This window comes from Neomonachus schauinslandi, chromosome 11 (assembly GCF_002201575.2).
Source record: "Neomonachus schauinslandi chromosome 11, ASM220157v2, whole genome shotgun sequence".
Classification (NCBI taxonomy): Eukaryota; Metazoa; Chordata; class Mammalia; order Carnivora; family Phocidae; genus Neomonachus; species Neomonachus schauinslandi.
Genome location: NC_058413.1, coordinates 48,877,448 through 48,904,223, shown reverse-complemented (window position 1 = coordinate 48,904,223; position 26,776 = coordinate 48,877,448). Strand labels below are relative to the sequence as shown.

The 26,776-nt window shown below is 42.0% G+C and overlaps 1 protein-coding gene and 1 pseudogene across 1 annotated transcript in view; both read left to right on the top strand.

The window, feature by feature from the left end:
• Positions 1-347: 347 nt before the first annotated feature.
• SYT9 (synaptotagmin 9) overlaps positions 348-26,776 on the top strand; it is a 155,843-nt gene continuing 129,414 nt past the window's right edge. Inside the window, exon 1 of the mRNA XM_021685650.1 lies at positions 348-492. Coding sequence (XP_021541325.1) covers positions 348-492 — 145 coding nt within the window. The remainder of the gene's footprint in view (positions 493-26,776) is intronic.
• On the top strand, positions 18,603-18,856 carry LOC110576543 (annotated as a pseudogene).

The window sequence follows — 26,776 nt, the reverse complement described above, 5'->3', positions numbered from 1 at the left end:
AGCCCGCGGCGCGGGCCCCTGACCCGGCCCCGCCCCCCGGCGGCCGCGAGTGGCGGGCGGGGCGCCGGGAGAGAGGCGCGCGGGGCTGTGCGGCGCCGCCTCCCCTCGGTGCCCGGGAGGGACAGAGCGGCCGGGCGGGAGAGAGAGAAAGCCCGACCGACCGGCAGCCGAAGAGCTGCATGCAACCGGTGGGAGGCCGGGCCAGCCGGGGCTGGGGCTCGGGCCGTTCTTCGGCGGCTCCCTGACGGCGAGCGCGGACGGCCCGGAGGCGGCGGCTCTGAGCTGGCAGGCGGAGGGTTGTCTCCCGCGCCCGCCTGCCCGGCGCGGTCCGAGGATGCGGGGGGGCGATGCCCGGGGCCAGGGACGCGCTCTGTCACCAGGCGCTGCAGCTGCTGGCCGAGCTCTGTGCCCGTGGGGCCCTGGAGCACGACAGCTGCCAGGATTTCATCTACCACCTGCGGGACCGCGCCAGACCCCGGCTCCGCGACCCAGGTGAGTGCGGCCGCCGCTGCCGGGCGCGACCGGAGGGCCCTGCGCTGGGAGTTGGGGCCGCACCGGGGCCTGAGGCAGAAGAGCGACGGGGACTGGGGCGAGGAGGGGGGTGGCCGCCGAGCTAGAGGAGGGGATCAGGAAGCGGCGCGTCGTGGCCTGATGCTGGACCCGGGCGGGGACCCCGGCAAAGACTGCTGCGCGGAGGCCGAGTCCGGGGCGGGGGGAGGAGGCTGGGGCAGGGTTGGAGGGACCACGCCCGCCACCTGCGCTCCAGTCTCCAGGGCTCCGGGGGGCGGCTCCCGAGCTCCAGGCTCCGCGCTCCACTTCCCGGGCTCTGCGCTCGGGGCGAGGGGAGGCCGCGGCCGCTTCACCAGCGGTGGGAAGGGGGACGAGGCCGGAGGAAACTCTGGGAAGTTGGGAGTTGGGGACGGCCCCGGCTGCGGCTGAATCCCGCTGGGCGCTCCTCACCTTCGCTTCGGAGCGCCCATTTCCCTTCCTTGGTCTGGGGTGGGAAGGGCGGGGCGGGATCTGGCGCTGGGCCGGCAACGGGGAGCTCCCGGTCCTGGGCAGCCGGGCTTGAACCGGTTCCCGGCGGGTCGTTTGGCGTGGAGGCGGCCTGGGCCTGGGCGTCCGACTCTGTCAGCTGCGGCCGCCGGGCACACCCGGCTCGGTGGGCTCGCTGGTCACGGCTGGGGCACCTGCAGTTATCCTTAGTGAAAGTTGCACAGCTCCTAACTTTGGAAAGTTCGTTTATTCTGGCATTTGACCAATTAAGGTTGGAGGAAGGAGTTTTTAATGGAGCCATTTGCTTTCCCTAAGGGCCCTGGGTCTCCCACATCTCTCCACTACTGGTTACCGAAAGACACATTGCTTCCATATGTTTTACTTGAGATTCTTCTTACATGGAGAAATCATTTTCTCGAATATTCTCTCAACCTAAATATTAAAAAAAAGTATTGTGTTAAAGATGGGATGAGAAAATGGCCTTTGCCCCTGATATTCCTGTGTATAAATATTGGAAATGAGCTATTGCTGTGCAGGTTATCCAGTACAAATTTGCCTATTTTAAGCCAACGCATTATATATTACATATATGTTATATAAAAGTCTACTTACACAAAGGATAAGTTAGGGAATTATTTGATTTATAAAGAGATATACTCTGCGCCTGACTTAAATAGCATTTCTTGGTAGCATATTCAAAATTGTTATGTGGGGTGAAGAGAAATCATCTGCTAAAAGTTTATATCAGATTTTCCCTATTCGAAATCTATTTCTCTATTGAAAAAGAAAGATTGTTGTTTCCCATTGCCTGTGGTTACATTAAGTTTATTAGATGACCCTTAATGGGTTACTTCAAAGTGCAGAGTTCAGTCAAGAAATAACTGTTGATCCCAAATGATCTCCCTGGAGGTTCAATACCCAGCCTTTGTGTGGCTCATTGCTGGCTGTGATGTTCTGCGGAGACCACAGATAGGAATCAGAGCTCCTTATTTCATGAACTGGGAGTCCTGGATGATGTCCTAAGTGGGCAAAGTTTCCTCCTGAAGCTGCAGGAACAAGAAAATTATGTAGTATGCTTCACCCAAAGCAAATGCTAGTGTTGAAATGTCCCACTTCCTTGCCTGTAACTGCTCCACAAGTTTCCATTGTTATCCCACATAAGTAAACAGTTTCCCTTGGCTTTATGAGAGAAGATGGATGAGGCCTCTTGCTGAGTCTCCTGTTTAACACTCCACATCTTTTTGGCTGATTTTATGCCTCTGCTTCTTTTAATACATGGGCTGGGTTCTATGTTCTTGGGCTTTCCTCCAGCCCGTGCCCCTCTGGATCTTTGGTTTGGGTTGGAAGTACCCTGCTTGTGAGGCAGGAGTGGGGCACTGTGAGCGCAGGGGTAAGGGGGGCTGAGGCCAAAGCGCACAGCCAAAGTGCATCCTCTTCAGCTCAGGCCAGAATCTCTCCTCACTTCCCTCCTTCCTCTCCTTGCCCACAGTAATTCCTACATTAGGTGCATTTATCTCCATCCCTCTGATGCTGTTTGATTGTCTGAACCAAGAGTGGCTTTCATTTCGAGCCCTAAAGGCTGAGTGGCTGGAGTAGCTGCATTGCACAACACTGTGCATGGTACCCTTGTTGTTGGTTCCTGTGAACCAGAATAAGCATACACAGCGGCCCTGGGACGTGGGTCCCCGACACAGTCCTCTCCAGAAGTGAATGACTTCCTTTTCTGCAGAGGAACTCACCTGAACGCCATGTACCAGCGCTCTCTGTCCATTGTCTGTCCATGGTTACTCAGCGGCAGTTAAGTTTTCTCAAGCTCAACTGCAGAACTTTGGTTTTAAAAGAAGAGAACAGACATAATTCCCTGTGGGCAGCAGAAGGACACTGCATCTGGGATGTTTGTTCATTTTCTCAGAGGTCACAGACCAGGCGGCCGTTCTGAAGGGTTATTCTCTGCCCAGGCTGTGGTAGGCAGTGTGCTGAGGTGGGAGTATAGCACGTAGTCTTCCCTGACTTGGTGTTAAGAGAGGATTTGATGAAAGAGCAATTTTTAAAAATGAAGCTGAGTCACAATTGGAACTGGAATGCCTCACCCAGCCTTTCATCTGTACCAACTATGGAAAGTAACGTGCTGATCTTTAAACTGAGTCTGGGCACTTTTGTCCATAGAGAGCAATTAGAGTCCTTCTGTGAAGTGTCTTTATTGTTGTTTCATATATTGGCAATGTGGGGCATACACTTGCAAATCCCAGAGTATAGCCTTCATGACGGAGGGAAGAGCAAGGACAGAGGTCCTAAGATAGGGGCGTCCTTGATGTGATCCAAGGAACAATGAGTTTAAGGGTGGCTGCAGAGAGAAAAAGATTGAGAATGATTAGAAATGTGGTTGAGGGCTGGAGGGGAGAGATCACATAGGGCCTTGTCAACCAGTAGAAGGACTTTGGATTGTACTCTAAACGAGAAGGAAGGGGTTGAGAAGTGGCAGCACTCTGGCTGCTTGCTGAGAAAATGCTGTTGAAGATCAAGGACAAAGACAGAGAAACTTGTCAGGAGGCTGTTGTAGTGATCCGGACAGAGTGGAGAGCGGCTTGGCCAGCATTGTTGTAATGGAGGTGGTGAGAAGTAACAGTGCTAGGATTTGTTGATGGAATGGATGTGAGGGGTGAGAGAAGTAGTGATAAAGAAGACTCCAAGGCTTTTTGACCCAAGTAACTCCATTTACTGCAGAGGGGAAGACTTCAGGAAGAGCAAAGTTGGAGTGAGGAAAGAAATGAGGTTTCTGTTTTAATTAAAAAAAATATTTTTGTACATATTAAGTGTGTGATGTCTCTTACTTAGTTCAACAATTACCTGAAACATGAATGTGTTCTTTCACATTACCAACTGGTCTATGCTCACATTTTGTAACTGGAGACTTCACACTCTCTCCTCAAGAGGGCCAAATGACTGTAGGACAGCATTTATTGTTAAAAGATTTTTCCTGATATGGGATGAAGAGCTCTGTTTAACTTCCACCCATGGACCTTCGTTGCAATTTTTTTGCAGTTAGAAACCATGGTTTTTTTCTTTGGCTCTAAAGAGGAAGAGATTTTAACTTTTCTTAACTTGCCGTTTCCACATCTGGAAAAGGAGGGAGGATTGGATCATGTGATCTCTAGGTTTTTACCACGTTTTATTATTTTCCTTTTTAAGTCTTTTCTTCTGTAGGATGCCAACCACGTCTGTGCCAAGCATTTTATGTAGGTCATTTCATTTATTTATTTATTTATTTATTTATTTATTTATTTTTTTATTTATTTGAGACAGAGAGAAGGAGAGAGAGAGAGCACATGAGAGGGGGGAGGGTCAGAGGGAGAAGCAGGTTCCTTGCTGAGCAGGGAGCCCGATGCGGGACTCGATCCAGGGACTCCAGGATCATGACCTGAGCCGAAGGCAGTCGCTTAAGCAACTGAGCCACCCAGGCGCCCCTAAGGTCATTTCATTTAATCCTCATGATGTCTTCCAAGACCTTGCTGCTCCAAGTGTTTGTCTGTGGACCAGCAGCATCAGCGGCATCTGGGAGGGAGCTCATTAGAATGCAGACTCTCAGGCCCCACCCAGACCTCCTGCATATGAATCTGTGTATACACAGGATCTTCAGGTGATTTGTAGGCACGTTCAAGTTTGAGAGATTTGTATGTGCAAATAAAAACTGAATCTCAGAGCTAAACTAGCAGCAAGGCCATGGGATCCATTGAGAAAGGGTTGAGTTTAAGTCAAAGTAGCTTCTTAGGTAAACACATCACAAGTACTAAGAATCTGAGAGTTACTGTCAATGAAAATTTTTTCATTCACATAGGTATTTTTCGTAAGAGCCGCCTTCAGACCTACTTTGTCTATTCTGTTCTTCTATAAAGGATTTAATCTCTAACTGTAGGTTAAATTCTGTGCAGTTATGTTTGTTAAAAGGGAAATTCTGTGCAGCTTAGTTTTTAGGTTATGCATTCTTTTTGTTCAGGATACTGAGTTTACATTGACATTGCAGCTTTGTATTTCTAGAGATTTTTCTTCATTTTCTGGTCCGGGTGTGAAGCAGAGCCTTATGGCTCATCATTAATGACTCCTCCTTTCAAGTGGACATTAACCCTCTTAGGAAGAGCTTTTTCTAAACAAATGGTTTTCAACCTGGGCTGCACGTTCAAAACATTTAGGGAGCTCTGACAAAGATAAAACAAACAAAAAGCTACCAATGACTGAGTTTTATTCTAGACAAATTAAATCTGAATCTCTGGGGGTGGGGCCTGGTATCACTGTGTTTTTTAAGTTCCTCTATTGATTCTAAAGTGTAGCCAAGTGGAGGACAACTGTCGAGACCATCAAGCAGAGGATGAAACCACCGAGTCTTCTCAGCTCAGTTCATATCTCTTTCCTGAAAAATTAGGAAAGATGGTATCAAAAGTCAGGGGTCTTGTAATAGTTACTACATACATCGACTGATTCTTAACTTCCTTTTGATAATATTACTCCAAATTTTTATATTGAGGATTCTATAAAAATATAATGAGAATCCATTATGTTTTATGTTCACCCGACTTGGGGGGAAAAAAAGAAGAACAAATTGAGAAAATCATGTCCAAATAGTATTTCATTAAAAGGTCAGAATGTGGAATCTTCACTAATGTCACCTTATATTGAATTAGAATGAAATCATTTATTAGAAGATGTACATATAAAATAAATATAGTGTCTAAGGAAAAATCTTCAAAATAATCCTCAAGACTAAATATTAGTCTTATTAAAACTTTCAAAGATAGTCAAAAGACAGTTAACCTTAAAACACTAGGTTTTTATGAATAGGCATTGGGATGATTAGGCACAATGGGATTCATTTTTAAAAATTAATGTTAATTGCAATCAGGAAATAGTCTTCTAAGGAACGAGTGGCATATTGGACGCACAATATGTGAAGATAATTTGCATTGACTTCGGTGACATTTTAGGCCTTCTTCATAAATATTTTATTTAAACAAGTGTGTTTTCATCTCTGTGGGATTCTTCTACATGGACCAGTGAGTGGTTTAGTCATGAGGTAATTATCAAGAGGGAAAAACAAAAGCAAACTGTGGCAAAGGCCTCACAGTCAGCCCTGTGGCCAGATGCCTCTTTCAGAATAAACAGTCAAAAGCACAAACTTTTTGATGTGGGCTAACCTCTCAAGGAAATATTAAGCCAATACCTAAGGGAAAATCACCTAAAATTTCCTATTATGTATAGAGCATAAGCATTGCTTTCACTGTGAAAACATATTGGCACTTGTGTATTTGTGCGTGTACGTGTGCTTTCCTATATGATTGGCCTGCAAAAATTCAGAATGCTCAAGAAGGGTCTTGACTGAGTTACTTGAAGGAACTAACAAGTACACATGCTGAAATGGATAGAGAAAGGGGAGGAGCTTAGCAAGAGGCCTAAGTGGGGAGAGCAGTCTCACTTTTAAAAGGATAAGTACGGAGTATGCTTTTCTACTTTCTAAATGAAATCCCAATTTAAGCCATAATGTGCATCATGACTTTTTCTCCTAAGTGTTTTATTGGGTTAGTTCTAGGAATGGCTTTCAACCGAAGCAAACCCTTAATGACTAGGTTTTACAGATCTCCTTGAAATATTCATGTGTCTTTGTGCATGTATTTTATCACACAAAAACTTTTATATCAACACTGATGGAACTGCACCTGAAGGGGAAAAAAAAAAAAAAAACTCACCCGGGAAATCAAGATGACAAAGTGGAATAAAGCAAGAGCTTTAGAGTCAGAATCTGATCCTGCTCTTACTAGCTTTATGACCTGGAGCACAATATTTAATTCTTCAGTTTATTCATCTGTATGATAGGAAATGACAGCTGCTGTAGCACAATGCCCAGACCCAGCGCTCCGGAGATTCTGGTAGCAGAGTTGTCACCTCTCCCCGCTTCCTCTCAGCCGTGATCCGTGGGCATGCATATGTTTTACCCATTTATAATCCCTCACACACAAAAGTTCCCATTCTTCTTTTTTCATGTGCTTAGCATGTTATCTCTGCTCATTAGCTGTATGTCCCTAGGTGATTTCCGTGTCTTAAGTTTCCTCATCAGTAAAGTGGATTGCCAGTATTCAGGTAAAATATAGGATGCCCCGTTCAATTTGAATTTCAGATGAGCAATATTGCATGGGACGGACGTATACTAAATACCTATTATTTATCTGAAATTCAAATTGAACTGTGCACTTTATATTTTTATATGCTAAATCTAGAAACTCTATTTTAGTACCTATCTCACAATGCATGTGAAATACTTACCATAGGGGCGCCTGAGTAGCCCAGTCAGTTAAGCGTCTGACTCTTGATCTCAGCTCAGTTCTTGATCTCAGGGTCGTGAGTTCAAGCCCCGCACTGGGATCCATGCTGGGTGTGGAGCCTACTTAAAAAAAAAAAGAAAAAAAAAATACTTACCATAGTACCTGGCACATAGTAAATGCTCAATAAATACTAACCATTATTACTATTACTGTATTTTTTCCATGATGAACAGTGATTGTGCAGTTTTTAGGATGACTATATATCTATATTCCGGAGAGTAGGTAAATCTTTTTCACTTAACTGTGCTTTTTGGGCATTTCTAGCTTCTAATTTTTCATTACCTAAAAATACTGTGATGTATCTGTAGTATTCTCCCTTTTGGGACAATTTCTTCCCTTCCCTTTCCCTTTCCCTTTTCTCCTTCTTCCCTCCCTCCCTCCCTGCCTTCCTTCCTTCCTTCCTTCTCCAGTCTATGAAAAGGAGACTATATTGTAGCCCCAGGGCCTTGGGGCTTTGGCAGGAGGCTGCCCTGCCAGCAAAAGGGAGCCAGTGGAGGGCAGTTGTATTTCTGGGCTAGCTGGCGGAGGGAAGGCTCCATGATGCCATCCCACAGGCCAAGCACCAAGTGCAGGATGGACTCTTTCTGGATTTTGTAGTCTGAGAATGCAGCCATCCTCCAGCTGTTTGCTCGCAAGAATCAGATGATGCTGGTCAGGTGGGATGCCCTCCTTGTCTTGGATTTTGGCTTTGACATCCTCAGTGGTGTCATTGGGCTCAGCTTCAAGGATGATGATCTTGCCCTCAGGGTCTTCACAAAGATCTGCATCTCTACATCTGCCGCAAGACCATGGCCATCGACCCGCTCAGCCACCTCCTTGAAGAGGAAGGGGTGGAAAATTTCTTGATAAATTATCAACATCGGGTTCAAATTGCTTTCCTGTAGATTGTCAAACTTAAAAATAGAAGCTTCCAGATATTTTACCAGCAAAAGATGGGTGTATTCAGGAATAAAAGAGAATTGCCATCTGGGACAAACAAGCTGTGGCAAAACCATAGGAAGTCTACACTTCCTACACAAAGTGTACAAAGGTACACTTTTTTAAGGAGGAAAGGTGTTAGTTGGGAAGGCTGTTATAAACTGAAAGTCCATTGGAGTAAACTGGGTTCCAAGTGTGGTGACTTCTCATTGGCTGAGCCATTGAGTGGATGAGGGGATAGGAAAGCATGTCTTCCTCAGCTGGGATAGTAAAGTAGCATCCTTGTGCAGGGTCAAATCCATCTCTTCCTATTGGGTCTGCAGTCGATTAAGAGTGGTAGGGTGGTAGGGTGTGGGAGCACCCCTTCCCAAACCTCCTGACTCCATGTTAGTGAGGTTTCCCATTATTAACTTTCACAAGATTTGTGCCAAATATCCCTGCTACGAATGAACAGTATATCCACTAGCATTAGGTGGTAATAATGTCAACAAAAACTTGCTAATTTGAGGTGCCTGGGTGGCTCAGTCATTAAGCATCTGCCTTTGGCTCAGGTCATGATCCCAGGGTCCTGGGATTGAGTCCCACATCAGGCTCCCCACTCCACGGGAAACCTACTTCTCCCTCTCCCACTCTCCTTGCTTGTGTTCCCTCTCTTGCTGTCTCTCTGTCAAAAAATAAATAAAAAATCTTAAAAAAAAGAGCCTTAAAAAAAAACCAAACACAAAACTTGCGAATTTAACAGGTTTTAAGTGACTACCTGGTTCAATTTGTATTTTTTTGCTGGTGGTGGTGGGATTGAGTATTTTTAATACTTTAAACCTACCTATATTTCTTATGTGAATTTTCTGTGTTTACTATCATGTGGCAGTTTATTTTTGAGAATCTTAATGTTTTTATTGCTAATTTGCATTAGTTAAAATATAAGGATTGTCAGATTAGCTCACAGAAGGATTAGTTCACTGTGCAGTGAATGATTGCATTCATTGTCTGACTACAATCAATCATTATACTAGACTGCCTTTTAAAATTTTAAGGTTGCATCAACAAATAGGGATTCATTGTAATACTCTTTTTGGGGGGGGGAGGAGTTAAGCTTTAATTGAACAATGTTGAGAATTTAGAGTTTTTCACATTCTGCCCATAATGGCAAAGAAAAAATTGACACATCGTAACATTCTTTCCAATGCAAAGTACTGCCTTTATTTATGTGAAATATGAAAAAAAATTTGTAATATAACTTGGACCTCTTTTTCTCTATGTTCTCTTTCCCTCTTTCCACCTCCTCCTTCTCTCCCAGCACTTATGAAGCCTTACTTTAGCCATACTGACCAGATCACTCTTTTCTAATTATAACTAAGTCAAATTAAGAAGATATTGGAGTGCCTCGTAATTGCCAGATGCTAGGTTAGGCATTAGTAATTCAAAGATCCATTAAACATGGTTACTGCCCCTATGGAATTGAGATAAAACAGTAATTGCAATTAATAAAATGAAGACAGGAAGGGAGATATATAGGGACACAGTGCAGGAAAAGAGGAGAGAAGTAATTAACTGGCTTGAGTGTATCCACAGAGGATTCCTAGAGAAGTTGATTCTTGGGCGAAGTATTTTGCCTGGAACGTGTGGGTGGGAAGGACCTTCTAGGAATTTATAAATGCCCTATGACAGGAGAGGGTGGATCTTTGGTAGTAATAGGAAGTGAAGTATGTGTTGGGACTGTTGAGGGATGAGTCTGTTCTAGTGAACACTGATCAGATCATGGAAGTCTTGTATGCCATTGTTAAAGTCCCACGGAGGACTTAGGCTGGAGCACTCTGATGTAGAAATCTTGAAAGAAGTACAATTTACTGTGATGAGTCCAAAGGATTCATTCTCGCAAAGTACTCTTGGAGATTTCAGGATGAGGGAAGTTCTGTGAGTGCACATCTCAAGTCTCTCTGGTTCCTTGAAGAATGGGAAATAAGCTCAAGTGGGTGGTGATGATGCTCTTCCTGTTCAAGGTAAGTTCCTGACAGATTAGAATCACTGAATGGGAGATCACCTATTTTAGGTCCCCAGTCATGTTACCCTGAAACTCAGGTATAATTACCTCACATAATTGCCTTTAGCAAGTTTAGTCGTCTGGTTCAAACATCTGGGCTCCAGATATAATTTCAGACTATGCCAACAGTGACACCTTGCTTCCTTGCCTGTTTATTTAATAATGAAAAAGCAACATGTTCAGTTGCATTGCAACCACTCAGTTTGTGGGTATGCACAGTCTGTTTTCTCTGATGTTATAGGGCCCAGTATCCATCCATAGTGCCTACCAAGCCAGGCTGTGGAGATGGTTCTTTCTTCTACATACAGGGGCTGCCAAGTAGTAGGCACAATTTGTTAAAATAATTGGACTGAATGCCCTTAGGCAGGTCATACACTCTCCACTTTTCTTATCCTCCCTTCCCCTGCCCACATGAATGAACTTGCCTCATCACATTGATAGGATATGCCTGGCTACTGAAGACATTTCAATTTGCATCAGCTATAACACTACAGACCCATTAAAGGGTTTTAAGCTAAAAATTAAGGTGAACAGATTTTTCTTCTAATTATATCACTTTGGAGACAGGATGAAGGTTGATTGGAGAGATCATGATTGAAAACGCCATTTACTTACTCATCAAATGATTATTGATCATCTCCTATGTGCAAGGCTCTGTTCTATGTAGGGTACATATCTAGATACCTAGATACAGCATTGTACATGTGGTAGGGAACCAAACAAAATGAAAAGCTTGCCTTTGTGGAACTTATATGTTGCTGAGAGGAAAATGATAATACATAAATAAATTCACTAATTACATAGTATGTTAGATGGTAATAAGTGCTAAGAAGAAAAATAAAACATGGAAAGAGAATAGGTGTGGGGACCAAAATGGCATCACGGAAAGTTGATGAGTAAAAGGTCAGAAGGAAATGATGGGAGCAAGGCATGCACATGCCAGGGGAAGAGCATTCCAGGCAGGGGAACAGCATGTTTAAAGGTCCTGAGACAGGCACATGCCAGGTATTAGCCAGGGGCAAGGAAGAGAGACATAGTAGGTGAGGTTGGAAAGGTGATGGCAGAGTGATCATAGGGCCCTATAAGCCATTGTAATGAATATGACTTTTACTCAGAGTAAGATGGGAAGTCATTGGAAAGTTTTAAGCACAGCAGTGATAATGTCTGCCTTAAGAACAGAAAGGATCACTTTGACCAGACTGTAGAAGAGTAAGGGTGGAGTCAGGGAGAAGAATTATGTGACTCTTGTAATTATTTATGTGAGAGATAATGGTGGCTTGGACCTGAGTGATGGCAGTGGAGATAGTGAGAAGTGGTCAGATTCCAGGTAGCTTGAAAGTAGAGCTGACAGGATTTTCCAATGGGTGGATGTAGGGTATGCAAGAGAGAGGAATCAGAATGACTCCCAAAACTTGGCCTGAGCAAGGGAATAGAGGTGTAGGAGAAGTAAGTTAGAGGGGAATATTAAGAGCTCAGTGTTGGATGTGTTAAGTTGGGAATGCTTATTAGTGAGTGAGTCAAGTAGGGCTACAGATTATGAAATTGGATATATGAGCCTGGAGTTGAGGAAAGATGGCTGGACTGAAGATATAAATGGGAGCATTGTAGGCATAGAGATGATATTTAAAATGAGTCTGGCTGAAATGATCCAGGAAGACAAAGGAGAGAGGAGGACCAGCACTGAATTCTGGAGCTCTCCAACACTAGGAGGATGGAGAGAAGTTGAGGAACCAGCAAAAGAAAACTTATTAAGATGGACCGGAAAATCCAAGAGTATTGACTTGAAAGCCAAAATGAGAAGCCAAGAAAATGGCGTATCAAAGAGGAGGGCATAAAAGTTGTGTCAGTGCTACCATTAGGTCAAGTAGAATGAGCGCTGAGTACTGACCACTGCCATTAGTATGTAGAGGTCATCGGAAGTGATGTTGACAAGCAGTTTTGGTGAAGAGGTGGGGACAAGAGCCTGATTGGAGTGGCTGTAAGAGGAATTGACTGGCAAAAGTGGGGCAGTGAGTATAGACTATTTCAAGTTTTTCTGCAGATATCAGAGAAATGAGTAATTAGTTGGTGAGGGAAATGAGATCAAGGGTTTTTGTTTTTGTTTTAAATTGTAAGAGAGAACATCACTAATGTGATGGGAATGATCTAGTGAAGAACAAAAATACATGTTGTAGGACAAAGGGGGACAGTTATTGGAGCAGTATTCTTGAATGGGTATTGGGATATCCTTCGTAGGTGCTCAAGAAAGAAGTGTAGCCTGTAGATATACATTTAGGAGCTATCAACATAGAGAGGATATTTAAAGCTCAGAAACTAGATGCGCTTACCAAGGAATGAAGATTAAAAAAAGAAGAAGTCAAACAACTAGTTAGAGGTTAGGAAGATGAGAAGGAACCAACAAAAGAGACTGAAAAGGATCAGCAAGTACAGTGGGAGAAAAATCAGGAGTACGGTGGCCTGGAAGTGCAGAAAGTATTCCTGGAAGGAGGGAGTGATCCTCCTAGTGAAATGTACTTGAAAGGTCAAGTAAGATGAGAACCCAGGACTGATCATTGCATTTAGCAACATGGAGCTTCATTGGTGACCTTGAACTGAGGGATTTTGAAGGAGTTGTGGGCAAGTGGAGTCAGTGATAGTCTGACTATAGTCTCTTTGAGAAAAGTTGAAGAGAGCATATACTACATTTTTGAGTTTTATTGTGAAAGAAAAGGGAGGAGAAAGTAAGTCAAAAGATGGTTTTCAAAGAGAGGAGAAAATAATTACATATTCATAATTACATAATTCATAATTGGATGCTAGAGAGAAGTTAAAAATCATGCAGAGGATGTCTCCTCAGGCAAGGGAAACAAAAGTAAAAATAAACTATTGGGATTCTAACAAAATAAAAAGCTTTTGCACAGTGAGGGAAACCATCAGCAAAACAAAAAGGCAACTTACTAAATAGGAGTAGATATTTGCAATTGATGTATTTGATATTGGTATTGATATTTTGATATATCCAAAGTAGATGGAGAACTTATGCAACTCAACACCAAAAAAACAAACAAAAACAAAACTGAAAAAATTCACCAAAATCTGATTAAAATGGGCAGAGGACCTGAATAGACATTTTTCCAAAAAAGACATATAGATGGCCAGCAGACACATAAAAATGTATTTAACATTACTAATCATCAGGGCAATGCAAATCAAAACCACAAAACCACAATCAGAATGGCTAAAATCAATAAGAAACAAGTGTCAGTGAGGATGTGGAGAAAAAGGAACGCTCATGCACTGTTGGTGGGAATGCAAGCTGGTGCAGCCATTGTGGAAAACAGTATGGAGGTTCTTCAAAAAAATTAAGACAGAATTACATATGATCCAGTAATTCCAATACTGAGTATTTACCCAAAGGAATAAAAAAAACCACTTAGTTCAAAAAGATATATGCATGCCTATATTACTGCAGCATTATTTACAACAGCCAAGATAGGGAAGCAACCCAAATATCCATCCATAGATGAATGGATAAAGAAGACATGGCACACAAACACACTGAAATATTACTCAACCATAAAAAAGAATGAGACCTTGACATTTGCAACAATGTGAATGGATCTAGAGCATATAATGCTAAGTGAAATAAGTCAAAAGACAAATGCCATGTGATTTCACTCATATGTGGAATTTAAGAAACAAAACAAATGAACAAACAAAAAGAAACTGAAAAAGTCTTAAATATAGAGAACAAACTGATGGTTATCAGAGGGGAGATGGGTAGGGGGACGGGTAAAATAGGTAAAGAGGATCAAGAGGACCCTTAACTGTGATGAGAACTGAGGAATGTGTAGAATTGTTGAATCATTATATTGTACATCTGAAACTAATATAATAGTGTGTTAATTATACTTCAATAAAAAAAGAAAAAAATGACATAGGGGATTGAATTGCCTGAGTACTTGAGCAGGTGGGTTTTTCAACATTTCATTCATTGACAAGGAGTCAGGGCAGAGTATATGAGCCCGGGTGGGCAGATATGGTTTGGAGATCATATAGAAGCTTGTCTTATGATTGCTCTTCCATTATTAGTGAAAAAGGAAACAGCCAGGTTACCAGCTGCGAGTGAGGATAGGGTGGGAGGTGAAAACAGGAGAGGTGTAAATGATAGGCCAGAAGACGGGAGAGTGAGTGGATCAGAGAAGTGCAGGGTAATTGCTGGGCAACGTTAAGGGCCCATTTGAAGGTAGTGATCATGTATTTGAAGTGCTACCCACCACCACAGGCGTGAATGTTTTTCCCACTACATTCACCTGTGTTTGTGCAGGCATGAAGAGACAGGGGTTGTGTTTAAGAAGGGTCACACTGATGTATGACAATGAGAGAGGGACAAAAGATTTGAGGGCGTATAGGATGGAGGGATTGGGATGATCGACTCTGAAATCTCATCTGAGTAAAGAGGGGAAAGTGGACATGTGGAGGTAGTGAAGAGTTGGTAGGATTAGAGGGTTGTAGGTCCTCTGGTGTGGGGTGATTATTGGGAATGCAGTGAAAAGGAGGGGCTGCAGTTGTTGGTATAACCAGGTCTGGGGTGTGATTGTGGAGTGAGGCACTAAGGTTGGGTGAAGGACAAGTTACTGAAGGAGACAGGGACAAGAACAGAAAGACTGTGGTTTTGGAAGTATTGAATTAACCACAAGTTAAGACAAAAGTAGTGTTGGAGAGAGTGACAACAAGCCGGGAATGGAAGGAAGTGGGGAAGTGGCCTGAGGAATGTAGACATCTGTGACAAGGATGGGCAGCTGGGGTGGAGTGGTGCAATTAGGCAGTATGAGATTCAAAGCCTGGAGATTTTAGAGAAAACACCAGAAGTAGTAGACTATTAGTATTTGTCTAGGCAGAAGTGTTGAATTAATGTTTTAAGGTAATGGAATTGGAGAAGAGGGGATTGATACAAAACATATTTAAGGGGTAAAAATAATCGGTATACTGAGACAAAGTAGAAGGATCCTAATTCTCCGATGTTGGGCATAAGTGCCTGGGAGGATGGTCATGTGATTTATTAGGTTTGTGACAAGAAGTTGAGCATGGGTTTTTAAAAATATTTTTTTTAGAGATTTTATTTATTTGAGAGAGAGTGGGGGAGAGTACAGAGAGAGAGAGGGTGGGGGGAGAAGCAGACTCCCCGCTGAGCAGAGAGACAGATGCAGGGCTTGATCCCAAGACCCTGAGATCATGACCTGAACCGAAGGCAGACACTTAACCCCAACTAAGCCATTTAGGTGCCCCTTGAGCATATTTTATGGGGAAAAAAATAAGCTTAATTTTAAATACATTAAGTTTGAGGTTGTATAGGAGATCTGATGCAGACATCCAGGACAGTTGACTGGAGGACTATAGGGAAGAAGTTACTAGAAATCAGGGAGAGTGAGAAATGGTTGAATGCTAAGGCTCCTTCCAACTTGAAGGTTTTGGGGAAGTGATTCTTAGTTCTGGCTATGCATCAGAATCATTTGCGGGAACTTTTGAAGACATAACTGCGCTGTTCCCTGACTGACTAAATCAGAATCTTTAGGGGTGATTCCTAAAGTACCCCTACACATGAGTCTGGCACGCATCTGGGGTTGCAAATGACATGGATTTATGGCCTTTATGGATTGAAATTATTTTTTACAACCCCATTGTCAAAATAAATGCTTCAACCATCTGTATAAAACTGTTATATTAGGTAAGGAAATCCAAGCATGAAAATATTTTTACTATCTATCATTGATCCTTCTTTTTTTTTTTTAACCACAGTGGGAGTTATCCCAAATTATTAGTACAGCTGCTGTTGGCACAACTAATAATACATTCTGTAGAAAATTTAGCTGTAGGATGTAACTGTAGCATCCTGGCAGTAACGAAAATCATGGTCTTCTCTATTGCTAGACATGTAATATGATTATCACTTATTTTTAATTTAGGATAACCGCACTGTAAATCAGCTCTGTAAAAACTCTAACTAGGCTGTGAGCTTAGAGAAGAACATGGTTGCTTGATTCCTGTAGTCTATCACTTGTTCTTGCCGATATGTTCATTTCCTATCAGAAAAACCTGGGAAACAAAGAAAGAGGCATAAACGAGGGGCCACATTCGAACCAGTTTTAACACTTTACGCTGAAAATCTCAGGTCAAACGTATTTTCAATGGTGATTTTTTTTTCCAAATACTATGAATGTCAAGTGGTAGATAGCATAGCTGAGCTAGCTCTAAAGTCCTCCCCAGTTATTTCAGAAGGAAGGAGAAAACTGTTGTTTGCTGTTCTTTAATCTGTTCCACCACAATTGCTACTTTAGATTTAATGTCACTGTAATATACTGAATTTATAGGTCATCCTTCTCTGGGGCTTTTAAAGTACTTTGTGTGTATTCCTTTAATTTTTAGGTAGCTAAAACTCATCATGTCATGGAATCTATTTCAGAGAGAGTCTACAAAGAGAGCTAGAAAATCCCCCAAAGTGTTTCTTTTTTCCTTCCACATGCTGTTGGGAGAAGCATCTATTGATTCTAACCCCACACTGCTTCAGAGGCCATTTATGTGTGGATTACTGCAGCTTCTCTGGGGGGGGGATCTAATCCCCATAGGTTCAGTTTGAGAGGATCCACTCGGTAGGCCAATAAAGATTAAAATCACAGCTCTTTTCCATTACATTGGTTTTTTTGATCTTTTAATTTTTATATTGCCTCACACGTCAGTGACTCAATCACAGTTGTCTTCCCAGTGCCTCAGTATGTGGGAAATGGAAAGTTGAACTGGACAGATTCACAAAATGAGGGCACTATAGCGTATGTCTTTATAGTAAAAGGTGATGTTTTAGGGCTTGCAGTCACAGCGCTAAGGAAAGTCATCAGATTTAATTCAGGGAATGGACAGAAGAGGGTGTTTAATGGTGGCTTTAATAATGCAGCTTAGAACATGGGGAAATGTCAGAGGAGGATCATAGTTGGATGTGCACTACCTGATTTTTAAATACTCAGGAAATAGCTTCATTGAAAATATTAAAATAACAAGTGCAAAATATCTGTGGATTTTTTAAAAAAGGTTTTATTTATTTATTTTGAGAAAGAGAGTGGGAGCAGAAGTGGGGGAGGGGTAGAGGGAGAGGGAGAGAATCTCAAGCAGACTCCATGCTGGGCATGGAGCCAGATGTGGGGCTCCATCTCACAACCCTCAGATCATGACCTGAGCCAAAATCAAGAGTTGGACGCTTAACCAGTTAAGCCACCCAGGTGCCCCTCTATGGATTTCATATCGTCTTTATCTGCTCTTTTTTAAGGCCTCATGCTAATCAAACTAACATTCCTATATTAAACACACTGCATGTGACATAAAAGTCATCAAATAAGACTTATTTTAGCTTGGTAAATAGTGCTATAAACAATGGAGACCTACCAGTCACTAACTTTTAATAAATGGAATGATATTCAAATGTATTGAACTAAGTTTGTTCAAACTTCAGAAGTTAGAAACATCAGAATTATAGGGGGAGACTATGATACTTCACTGACAATGACACATCAATAGATAAAAGAAGTGGATAGAAATAATGTTGCTAAAAGTTTGATTTATGTGAAATACCAATGGAATTTTCTAGTCACCAAGAGAGAAGAAATGTTCATGGAACATTTTTAAAAAAATGTTTCAGTACCATAAAAAAAGGAACATTAATTCCAAAAGATTAAATTTTATGGGCCACATTTACAGACCGTAATGCAATAAAATTATCAATAAGTGAATAACAAGTCACAACATCACCAGAACCCTAAACACCTGAAAATTGAACTCTTTCAGAGATCTCTTTAATTAGAAAATCAGATATGGAAACTAAAATTATAGACATTGAAAACACTATAGAAATGAAAGCACATATGTTAAAACTGTGGAGTGCAGCCAAAGCTATATTTAGATGACAATTCATAACTTTCATTGGTTGTAGTAAATAGAGTGACAGAAAATGAATATACCAAGCATTAAATTTACGAACTTAGAAATGGAAAAATAAACCAAAAACATGTAGGAGCAAAACATTAGTAAAAACCAAAAGAACATATTAATGAATAGAAAGTGAAAAATAAAAACACAAACAAAAGCAGTATTAATAAACAAAACCAAGATTTGTTTTCTGAAATATACATAAGTAAATATTTTGCTATTCTGACCAAGAAAAGAATGTGAAAACACAAATATAAAACAAAGGGAATGAGAAGAAGGATTTAATAACAGATACAGAAGAGGCTGCTGCCACCGCTGTAACCAAGATGGCCGGGAGACTCGCCACCTTCCTCAAGGATGCCTGGGCCAAGGAGCGGTGCTGGTCGCATCCTTCACCATCGGGGGCCTCGCTCTAATTCTGCCCACCCTCAGCCCCTTCACCAAATACGCCACCATGATCAGCCAGGCCACGACCTACAACTATCCAGTGCCCCTCCGAGATGATGGGAACATGCCCGACGTGCCCAGCCACCCCCAGGACCGCCAGGGCCCAAGCTTGGAGTGGCTGAAGAACTTGTGAGCACCCCTGGTGACATGGAGGAGGCCCCTCCCCTGAGCCAATAAAATGTGAAAAGCGACCCCTCCCCCCCAAAAAAAAAACAGATACAGAAGAGATTAAAAGAAAATGCCTTATATGTAGTGTGTTTAGTGTAACCCAGTGGAATTTTCTACTGGGTGTTTACTCTGAGAATATAAGAATGGTAAAGCATAGGAAAGCTATCACTGCATGAGTAGGTTTTGTTGTATACGTATTATACATACATAATTATTTGTTTTAAGTTTTGATCATGTTTACACAAAATTAACATAAGCTTCTCCCATTTTTTTTCTATTACCCTCCATCCATTCCCTCATTAAAAGAAATAACTTTATTGAGGCATATTTTACATAGTATATAATTCAGCCACTTTTAAGTATACATTTTGGTGATTATTTAGTAAATTTATGAAGTTGTGCAAGCATCACTCTAAGGTTAGAGCATTTTCATTACCCCAGTAAGATCCCTCATGTCCATTCACTGTTACCTGGTTCCAGAAGGCCTCTAATTTACTTTCTGTCTCTATAGATTTGCCTTTTCAGGACATTTCGTATAAATGGAATCCTACAATAGGTGATCTCTTTTGTGACTGGATTCTTTCACTTTGCATGCTGTTTTTGAGGTCCAGCCACGTTGTATAATGTGTCATTAGTTCTTTCTTTTTTATTACTGATTAATATTTCATTATATGAGTATTCCACATTTTATTTATCTATTCACCTGTTCCTGGGCGTCTGGGTTGTTTACAGTTTGGGGCTATTATGAATAACTGCTACTAAGAACATTTAGGTACAAGTTTTTGCGTGGAGGTATGTTTTCATTTCTCTTGGGTCCATACCCAGAAGTGAAATTGCTGGGTCATTTGATAATTCTGTGTTGAACATTTTGAGGAACTGCCAAACCATTTTCCAAAATGGCTGCATTATTTTACATTTGCATCAGTAGCACGTGCGGGTTCCCATTTCTCCACATCCTTGGCAACATTCGTCATTATCTTTTTATTTTAGCCATTCTAGTGGGTGTGAAATGGTGTCTTATTCACAATACATAAGTTTTTGGAGAAACAAACAAACACAATCATGTCAGGTAACTCCAAAAAAGCATCTGATAAAATTCAACATTATTCTTGATTGTACCTTAGGGAACAAAAAAGCTGCCATCTTAATATTAAGAAGATGATGGTGACAGTGACAATGTTAACAATTACAACTATTAATAATAATAATAATACCAATGAGACATAATAGAACCTGTTGCCAGATATCATTCTAAGCTTTTTATATAATAACTCCTTTAACACAGCCACCTTGAGGTAGGTTCTAGTGCTATCTCCATTTTACAGAGGAGGAAGGCAAAGAATCTGCCTCCACACAGCCTGTAAGTCATGAAGCTGGGATTTGAACGCAGCCATTCTGATGCAGAGTCTACCCTGTTAATCCTTACGCTTGTAATGTGGAGAATCTCATTTCATCTGGGCCCTCAGTGCTGCTTGGTAGTTCTTACTTGTCATCAGCCCTCTTCCTTGCCCTTCTCTCCTTCCTCTGAAGCTCTACCTCTACTCTCAACTTCCACTTCTCAGAGAAAATAAAGACTATGCAAAAACAAACAAACCTAATAGAACAGAAACAGAGTAACATGGCATCATAGTATTTGGTAAACACGGCATTTCAAATCAGCGGGGCGGGGGGAGGAAATGGATTATTCAGTAAATGGTGTTGGGAAGAGCACTATATTTCTGCTCTATTACGCAAATTTGTCATGTGTTTTAAATTTTACGAAAAGTAAAATCATTAAAATTCTAAAGGAAATTATAATTTAAAATCAGGATTCTCTACATGTGACAGGAAAACATTGATAACAGTGGCTTAAATACAGAAGGTTCATTTTTTTTAACATTTATTTATTTTAGAGACAGAGAGAGAGCATGAGCAGAGGGGGAGGCAGAGGGAGAGGGAGAGAGAGAGAATCCCAAGCAGACTCCCTGCTGAGCACGGAGCCCATCATGGGGCTTGATCCCATGACCCTGAGATCATAACCTGAGCCTAAATCAAGAATTGGACACCTAACTGATTGTACCACCCACTTGCCCCATGCACAGCTTCTAATTCACAGTCACCTCACGGGGTAATATGGCTGCTGGAATTCCAGCACTCACATTTACATTCCTGGGAGAGACAAAAGAGTCCACCTCCAGCCCAAGTCTGCTCTTCTTACGAAACCTTTTTGGAAGTCCCTGTCAACACTTGTGCTCTCATCTCTTGATCAGAATTTAGTCACAGGGCCATACCAAAGCTGGGAAATGTAGTCTTTTGGTGTCAAGCCAAATTCCAAATGCAATTTAAGTTTCATTGTTTTTTGGGAAAAGGGAAAAATAGGTATTGGGTGGCAACTGTGTTTTCTTTTGCAAAAGGCATTGTAGACAAAATGACAAACTACAAAATGAGACAGAATAATTGCAGTGAATGACATGTAATTAATATTCTTAAAATGTAAACAAATCTAATTAGTAAGAAACTTGATTGCCTGTGCTTTTTGGAGAGAAAGTATCAATTTTTTGGTTCTTCTTTAGATGTACATTATAGACTTAACTTAATCTTATGAGTACTTTTTTAAAAAAACCATGTTGACCTTTTAGCAAGGAGAAACATTTTTTTGTTTGGGGTGTTTTTATTTTAATTCTCTGTCCCTCAAGGGCACATACTAGGCTCATCTGTTTGATGCTACCCTCTGTTAGTACATATACATTGCTGGGCTGTTTGATTTAGGACAGATTCAGCTAGATCACCTGAATGCTCAATTACCTGCTATGGAGAGAATCATCTGCTTTCAGATGGATAAGATCAAATCAGTAGCCGTTCTCAGTTTGGTGCTTCATCAGGAAGGGAATTAAAGTGAAACCATTAGAGGTCATTTTTCTAAATACTAATCACTGAATTTCAAATCCTGGGAAAAAACCTTGCATGTTTTTAATGATTATTATAGACTGGAATGTTTTTAACTGAGTTCAGGACTGAGGGACATTGGGAGGGGGGACTGTTTCTGGCCAGATTACTTAGACAACAATAATTCTTCACAGCTTTCTGTTAATCTCTTCTGATTAACAAGCAAGTTGGAGCCAACTGATTTTGGCTATTTGGTATCCTTGGTAACCACGGTTAGATGATGAATTGAATCAGTTAAAATTAATTTCTTGTGAAAATCTGCTTCCATGAGAAAGTATTGGCTTTGGTATTTAGATGCACAAGAAATATGTATGTGTATATATGTATGTGTGTGTGTGTGTCTCAGCAGATGTGGAGAATATTTGATAAAAATCTGCAAAGCCTAGTAAATTCAAAGAGTGGGGAAGATGAGGGAAGCCTGCAAAGGCTCTGCCTGTAAGGATTCTGCTTCTACCTGGAGAGGGACGACTTAAAATGAAGGAACCTGAGGCATAATAGCCACTGTGTGAGCTTTTGTTCAGCTACAGGAGTAAGTAGCCTTCTTTCCCTTGTATCTGTGAATGCTGTCATGACAAAGCTATTTTATTGTTACAGAAGTTTGGAAAAAGGTAGAGAACAGTTTTTTTTTTTCCAATATAAAATCATACAGTATATATTTTAGCTCCAAGCTCATTTTTAATGTCAATTTAGAAAGCATTTTCCTTTGGTCCCGATGGGTGCCTTAGCTGAGACCTATATCTGCTGCAAACCACGCATTTCCAGAAGTGTACATTTAGGGGGTATTGCTAGAACAGGAAAGGCAGTGCTGGACCGCATAGCATGGGCCAGGATCACTGGTTGTTGTGATAGGAGCACTGCCACCGGCCCACATTTGGAGCCTGTAGCAAAGGGGGGGCTAGCGCCACCTCATTGTAGAGATGGGACCTAGGTCCCTGCAGGCCACACATTTCCCTAGAGGAGGCTGGGGAAGAGTGGATGGTCCTGAGATCAGTTCCATATCAGATTTTGGCAAATGCTGACTTCAGGACAGTCTGCTTGCTCTCAGAGGAGCTATGTAAGAAGGGAAGGAAGAAAAGCAGGAGCTGAGCTATCACAAGGTAAATCATGGTTTCATTCATAAGATTTTCTGCTTAGAATTTTTTTTTTTAACCATCAAATCTGCCTTTGTTCTACAGTTCAGTACTTCCTGGGCAGTGCATGTAAAGTGAGTTCAAAGATTGCTTCACCACTTTCTTTTTGTGTAACTTGAGGATAGTTACCTAAATTCTTGGTGCCTCAGTTTTCTTATCTGCAAAAGGAAGATAGTAATGTTGATAGGGGAACCGTGAGATATAAATGAGACCATGGATTTGGACAGGACCTGGCCTTCAGAGCTCAATCAATGTTAGTTCCCTTATTACTCCCCTCGGGAAAGACTTTTCTGAGCTTCATGAAAATCTGCACAAGTGACTTTGACACCATCCTTTATTTTTTGCCTTCTCTTACTTGTTCCATTAGTCTCTCTTTTTGTTTTCCACTCTTCTGGTGCCCTATCCATGAATGTTTTTCTCTCCTTTTTCTTCGTCTTATTCCCCCTTGCTTCATTTTATCCTCCAAACTTGTTTTTGGCTCTTTTCTGCTGCTTTTCATAAATGAGGATGTAATGTAGTCTGGCTAATCATTCACCCTATGTGAAACTTCCATGTGCTGGATGCTGTCCTTGGTGCTGGAGTTATTGTGCTTGAGAAAGGCATGGTCCTTGGCCTCAAGGAGATGGATGACCTTCTAGTGGAAGATATAGACAAGTAAACAGGCAATTACAGCGTAGTGCAATAAGGGAAAGTGCAGTGTGTTATGGAAGCACATAGGAGGAGCACCTAACTCAAACTTGTCAGGAGTGGTGTCAAAAACAGCATCTCCAGGTAAGAAGTAAATAAACTCTGACATGTTATGGAAGTGTGAGGCCAAGCAAAGCATTCAGACCAAGAGTTTTTAGGAAAGAAAACAACATGTGCAAAGGCTTGAATACTTAAAGTAGGGAGTGACCTTAGGGAGCCTGAGTGAGTTTAAGGTTGGCAGAGTTGAATTTGGGAGCTAGAGTGGGGGATGTTTATGTGACGAGAGATAAAGTCAGAAACGTAAGTAAGGGTCTTGTGGGCCATGTTAAGAATTGGGATTTTATCCTAGTGGTAATGGTGATCTGTCTTACCACAGAATCCATAGGGCATGGAGTACAGTGGGAGGTAGGTGTAAAGGAAGTCTGAGGTTTCTGAATTAGGCAGGTAGGTCATACAGAATGCACAAGAAGGGGCAGGTTGAGGGAATGAGAGAGACTGAGTTGAATTTTAGAAATATGTGTTTGTGGTACGTACTAAATATGAGTTATAAACATGAGTCTGAAATGAAAAAGCGATTTCAAATCTTATTTTGAAATTATGGTGGTGATCACTTTTGTTATTGCCAACAGTTTTCTTGTGTCTTTTTGCATGATTCTGGTCCTTCTGCCTGTCTTTATATTTTGGTATGCATAGCTGGGTAATGATGGCTCTATTATATGTATCCAAGCGGGATCAAAGTGTGAGAACATAGTTGTGGTGGAAGAGAGAATCCAGGATGCACTTCCAGTGAAGGCAATTAGAATAAAATAGAGAGTGTGTAGCTCCTGGTATCATAGGGATTGCTTACAGGAACTTGGAGGTTGGCTTCTTTCCAAGAAGTGGAAGTACCATTCTAAGTGAGTCCCATGGCCAGAAACATCGACCAAGGATGGCCCCAAGGGAAGTGTATGAGTGAGAGTTTGGGGGGTGGGGGATAAGTAAGGTCTTAGCCTGCCCAGACTCAGCCTCCAAGATGAGATGTGTTTCTAAATCAGCTAATTTCATTTAAGAAACAACTGTGGTTATGTGATTGCTGAATTTATCTAAAAATGTTGAGAGTCTATTTTTATTTCTCACTTTCTGTGTCCTTTGAGATGAAGTCCTATGGGAAGTTTATTTCCTGCTGAGCTGTGTAGAGCTGCTTTTGATTAGTCAGAGCCTGCCCTCTCCTTTGCTTTCTAGTGCTTCTCTTTTGCTTCTGATATCTCAGAATTTGTTGACCACGTGCATGTTTCTCTAATCTACACCAGTCCTGATTGTATAATCTTTGGTCATACCTCTATAAGTTCGTATTTTTATGATGTTACTTTGTGTGGTTGGTTTTTTTCCCCCCATATAGGGGGGGTTCTCATTTCCATCACTACTCAAGTTTTCCCTTCTATAGCTCCCACATCCCACCTGATACATGGAACTGGGCCTGATCTTAGACTCTGGGGCTGATGCCTTATGGTATAAATGAAGAATGAGGAGTTTTCTCTTACAGGAGGCAGAGATAAGGCCACACATAAGGCCACCTTCTTAGGAAACCCAGGCTTCCCAACCCCTTCCTCAGGGCCAGCCCCCCCCCCCCCCCCGCCCCACGGACAAACATCATTCGTTATGTTTTGCTTATAGTGTCTCACATTACACCCAGTGCCTCATACAGATCTGGGAGGACTTCCTAAAGGTTCTTGCAGTCCACTGGAGTGAGGAAAGCTAGGTGAGCTAACAGCTCTATCCTGGCCCTGTGAAGTCCAGGGCATGAGCTGGAATGAGTTCTTGCGAGGCAGGGCTGCACAAAGCCAGTTGGCAAAGCATGCATGGCATCCACTCCAGCTTAGGGCATACCCCTGGCCTGCTGGCACTGCCCAGCTGATTTCTCCAGACTTGACAGATGCTGGACTCTCCCAGAGTAGATATTCTCTCTGCTGCCTGTCCCCTCTCCATATGATGTCTCTCTCTTCACAGCTACACTCTCATAAGATGCCTTATTCTTGCTGGGTTTTCTTCAAGCCCCTGTCATGCAGTTTCCACGCTACCCCCTCCCCAACCGCTTCTCTGAGGCTGCTCTCGCTACAGTCATCAAGGACCTGCTAATTGCTAATCCTAGCGGCCACACTGCAGTTATTGGAATGCTGCTCCTTTGGACATGGTGTTCACTGCTTCCTCCTTTCTTGCATTTTGCAACACTGAACCCATTCTTCTCTTCCTTCTTCATGATTTTTTTTTCTTCTATTTGCCCTTTAACTATTCATGTTTCTTAATTACCTAGCTTGGCCACTGCTTTTCTCACTTTCTGCATTTTTCCCAAGTCATCCCCTCCACTCTCAAGATTCAGCAGGCTCTCTAACATGCTGATAGTTCCAAATCCACTTCTAGCACAGACTCTGCTGAACATCAGCCCTGTATATTTTACTGCCTTGGATGTCTCCATCTGGATAGATGAAAGTCACCTCAAATTCAACATGCCCAAAACCGGAGTCATCATTTTGGCCTTTACACTGATGCTCTTCTGCCTGGAATATGCTTCCCACTGGTCCCTCGGGGCTTACTATGCTCTTCATTGAATCTCTCTGCTCAGTGAACATCTTCTCAGAAAGGCCCCATATCTATGTATTTCTTCCCAGACTTTTTTTTTTTCCTTCAGAGCACATATATCTGAATTGATATGATAGAATTACTTTTACTTGTTTAGTGTTGGCCTCCCCCTATTAGAATGTAAGCTCTCTTTATCTATCTAGTTCACTATTACATTTGTAGAACCTGGACCAATTTCTGGAACATAGTAGGTACCCACATACTGAGTGAATGAATAAATGATCCCTCCCCCCACCCCCGCTCCCAGACTGATTTCCGTATTTTTTTATCTTGATGGGTGACACCACACCCATCCCTCCTCAATCAGAAACCTGGATGTCGGGCGCCTGGGTGGCTCAGTTGGTTAAGCGACTGCCTTCGGCTCAGGTCATGATCCTGGAGTCCCGGGATCGAGTCCCACATTGGGCTCCCTGCTCTGCAGGGAGTCTGCTCCTCCCTCTGACCCTCCCCCCTCTCATGTGCTCTCTCTCTCAAATAAATAAATAAATAAATAAATAAATAAATAAATAAATAAATAAATAAATAAA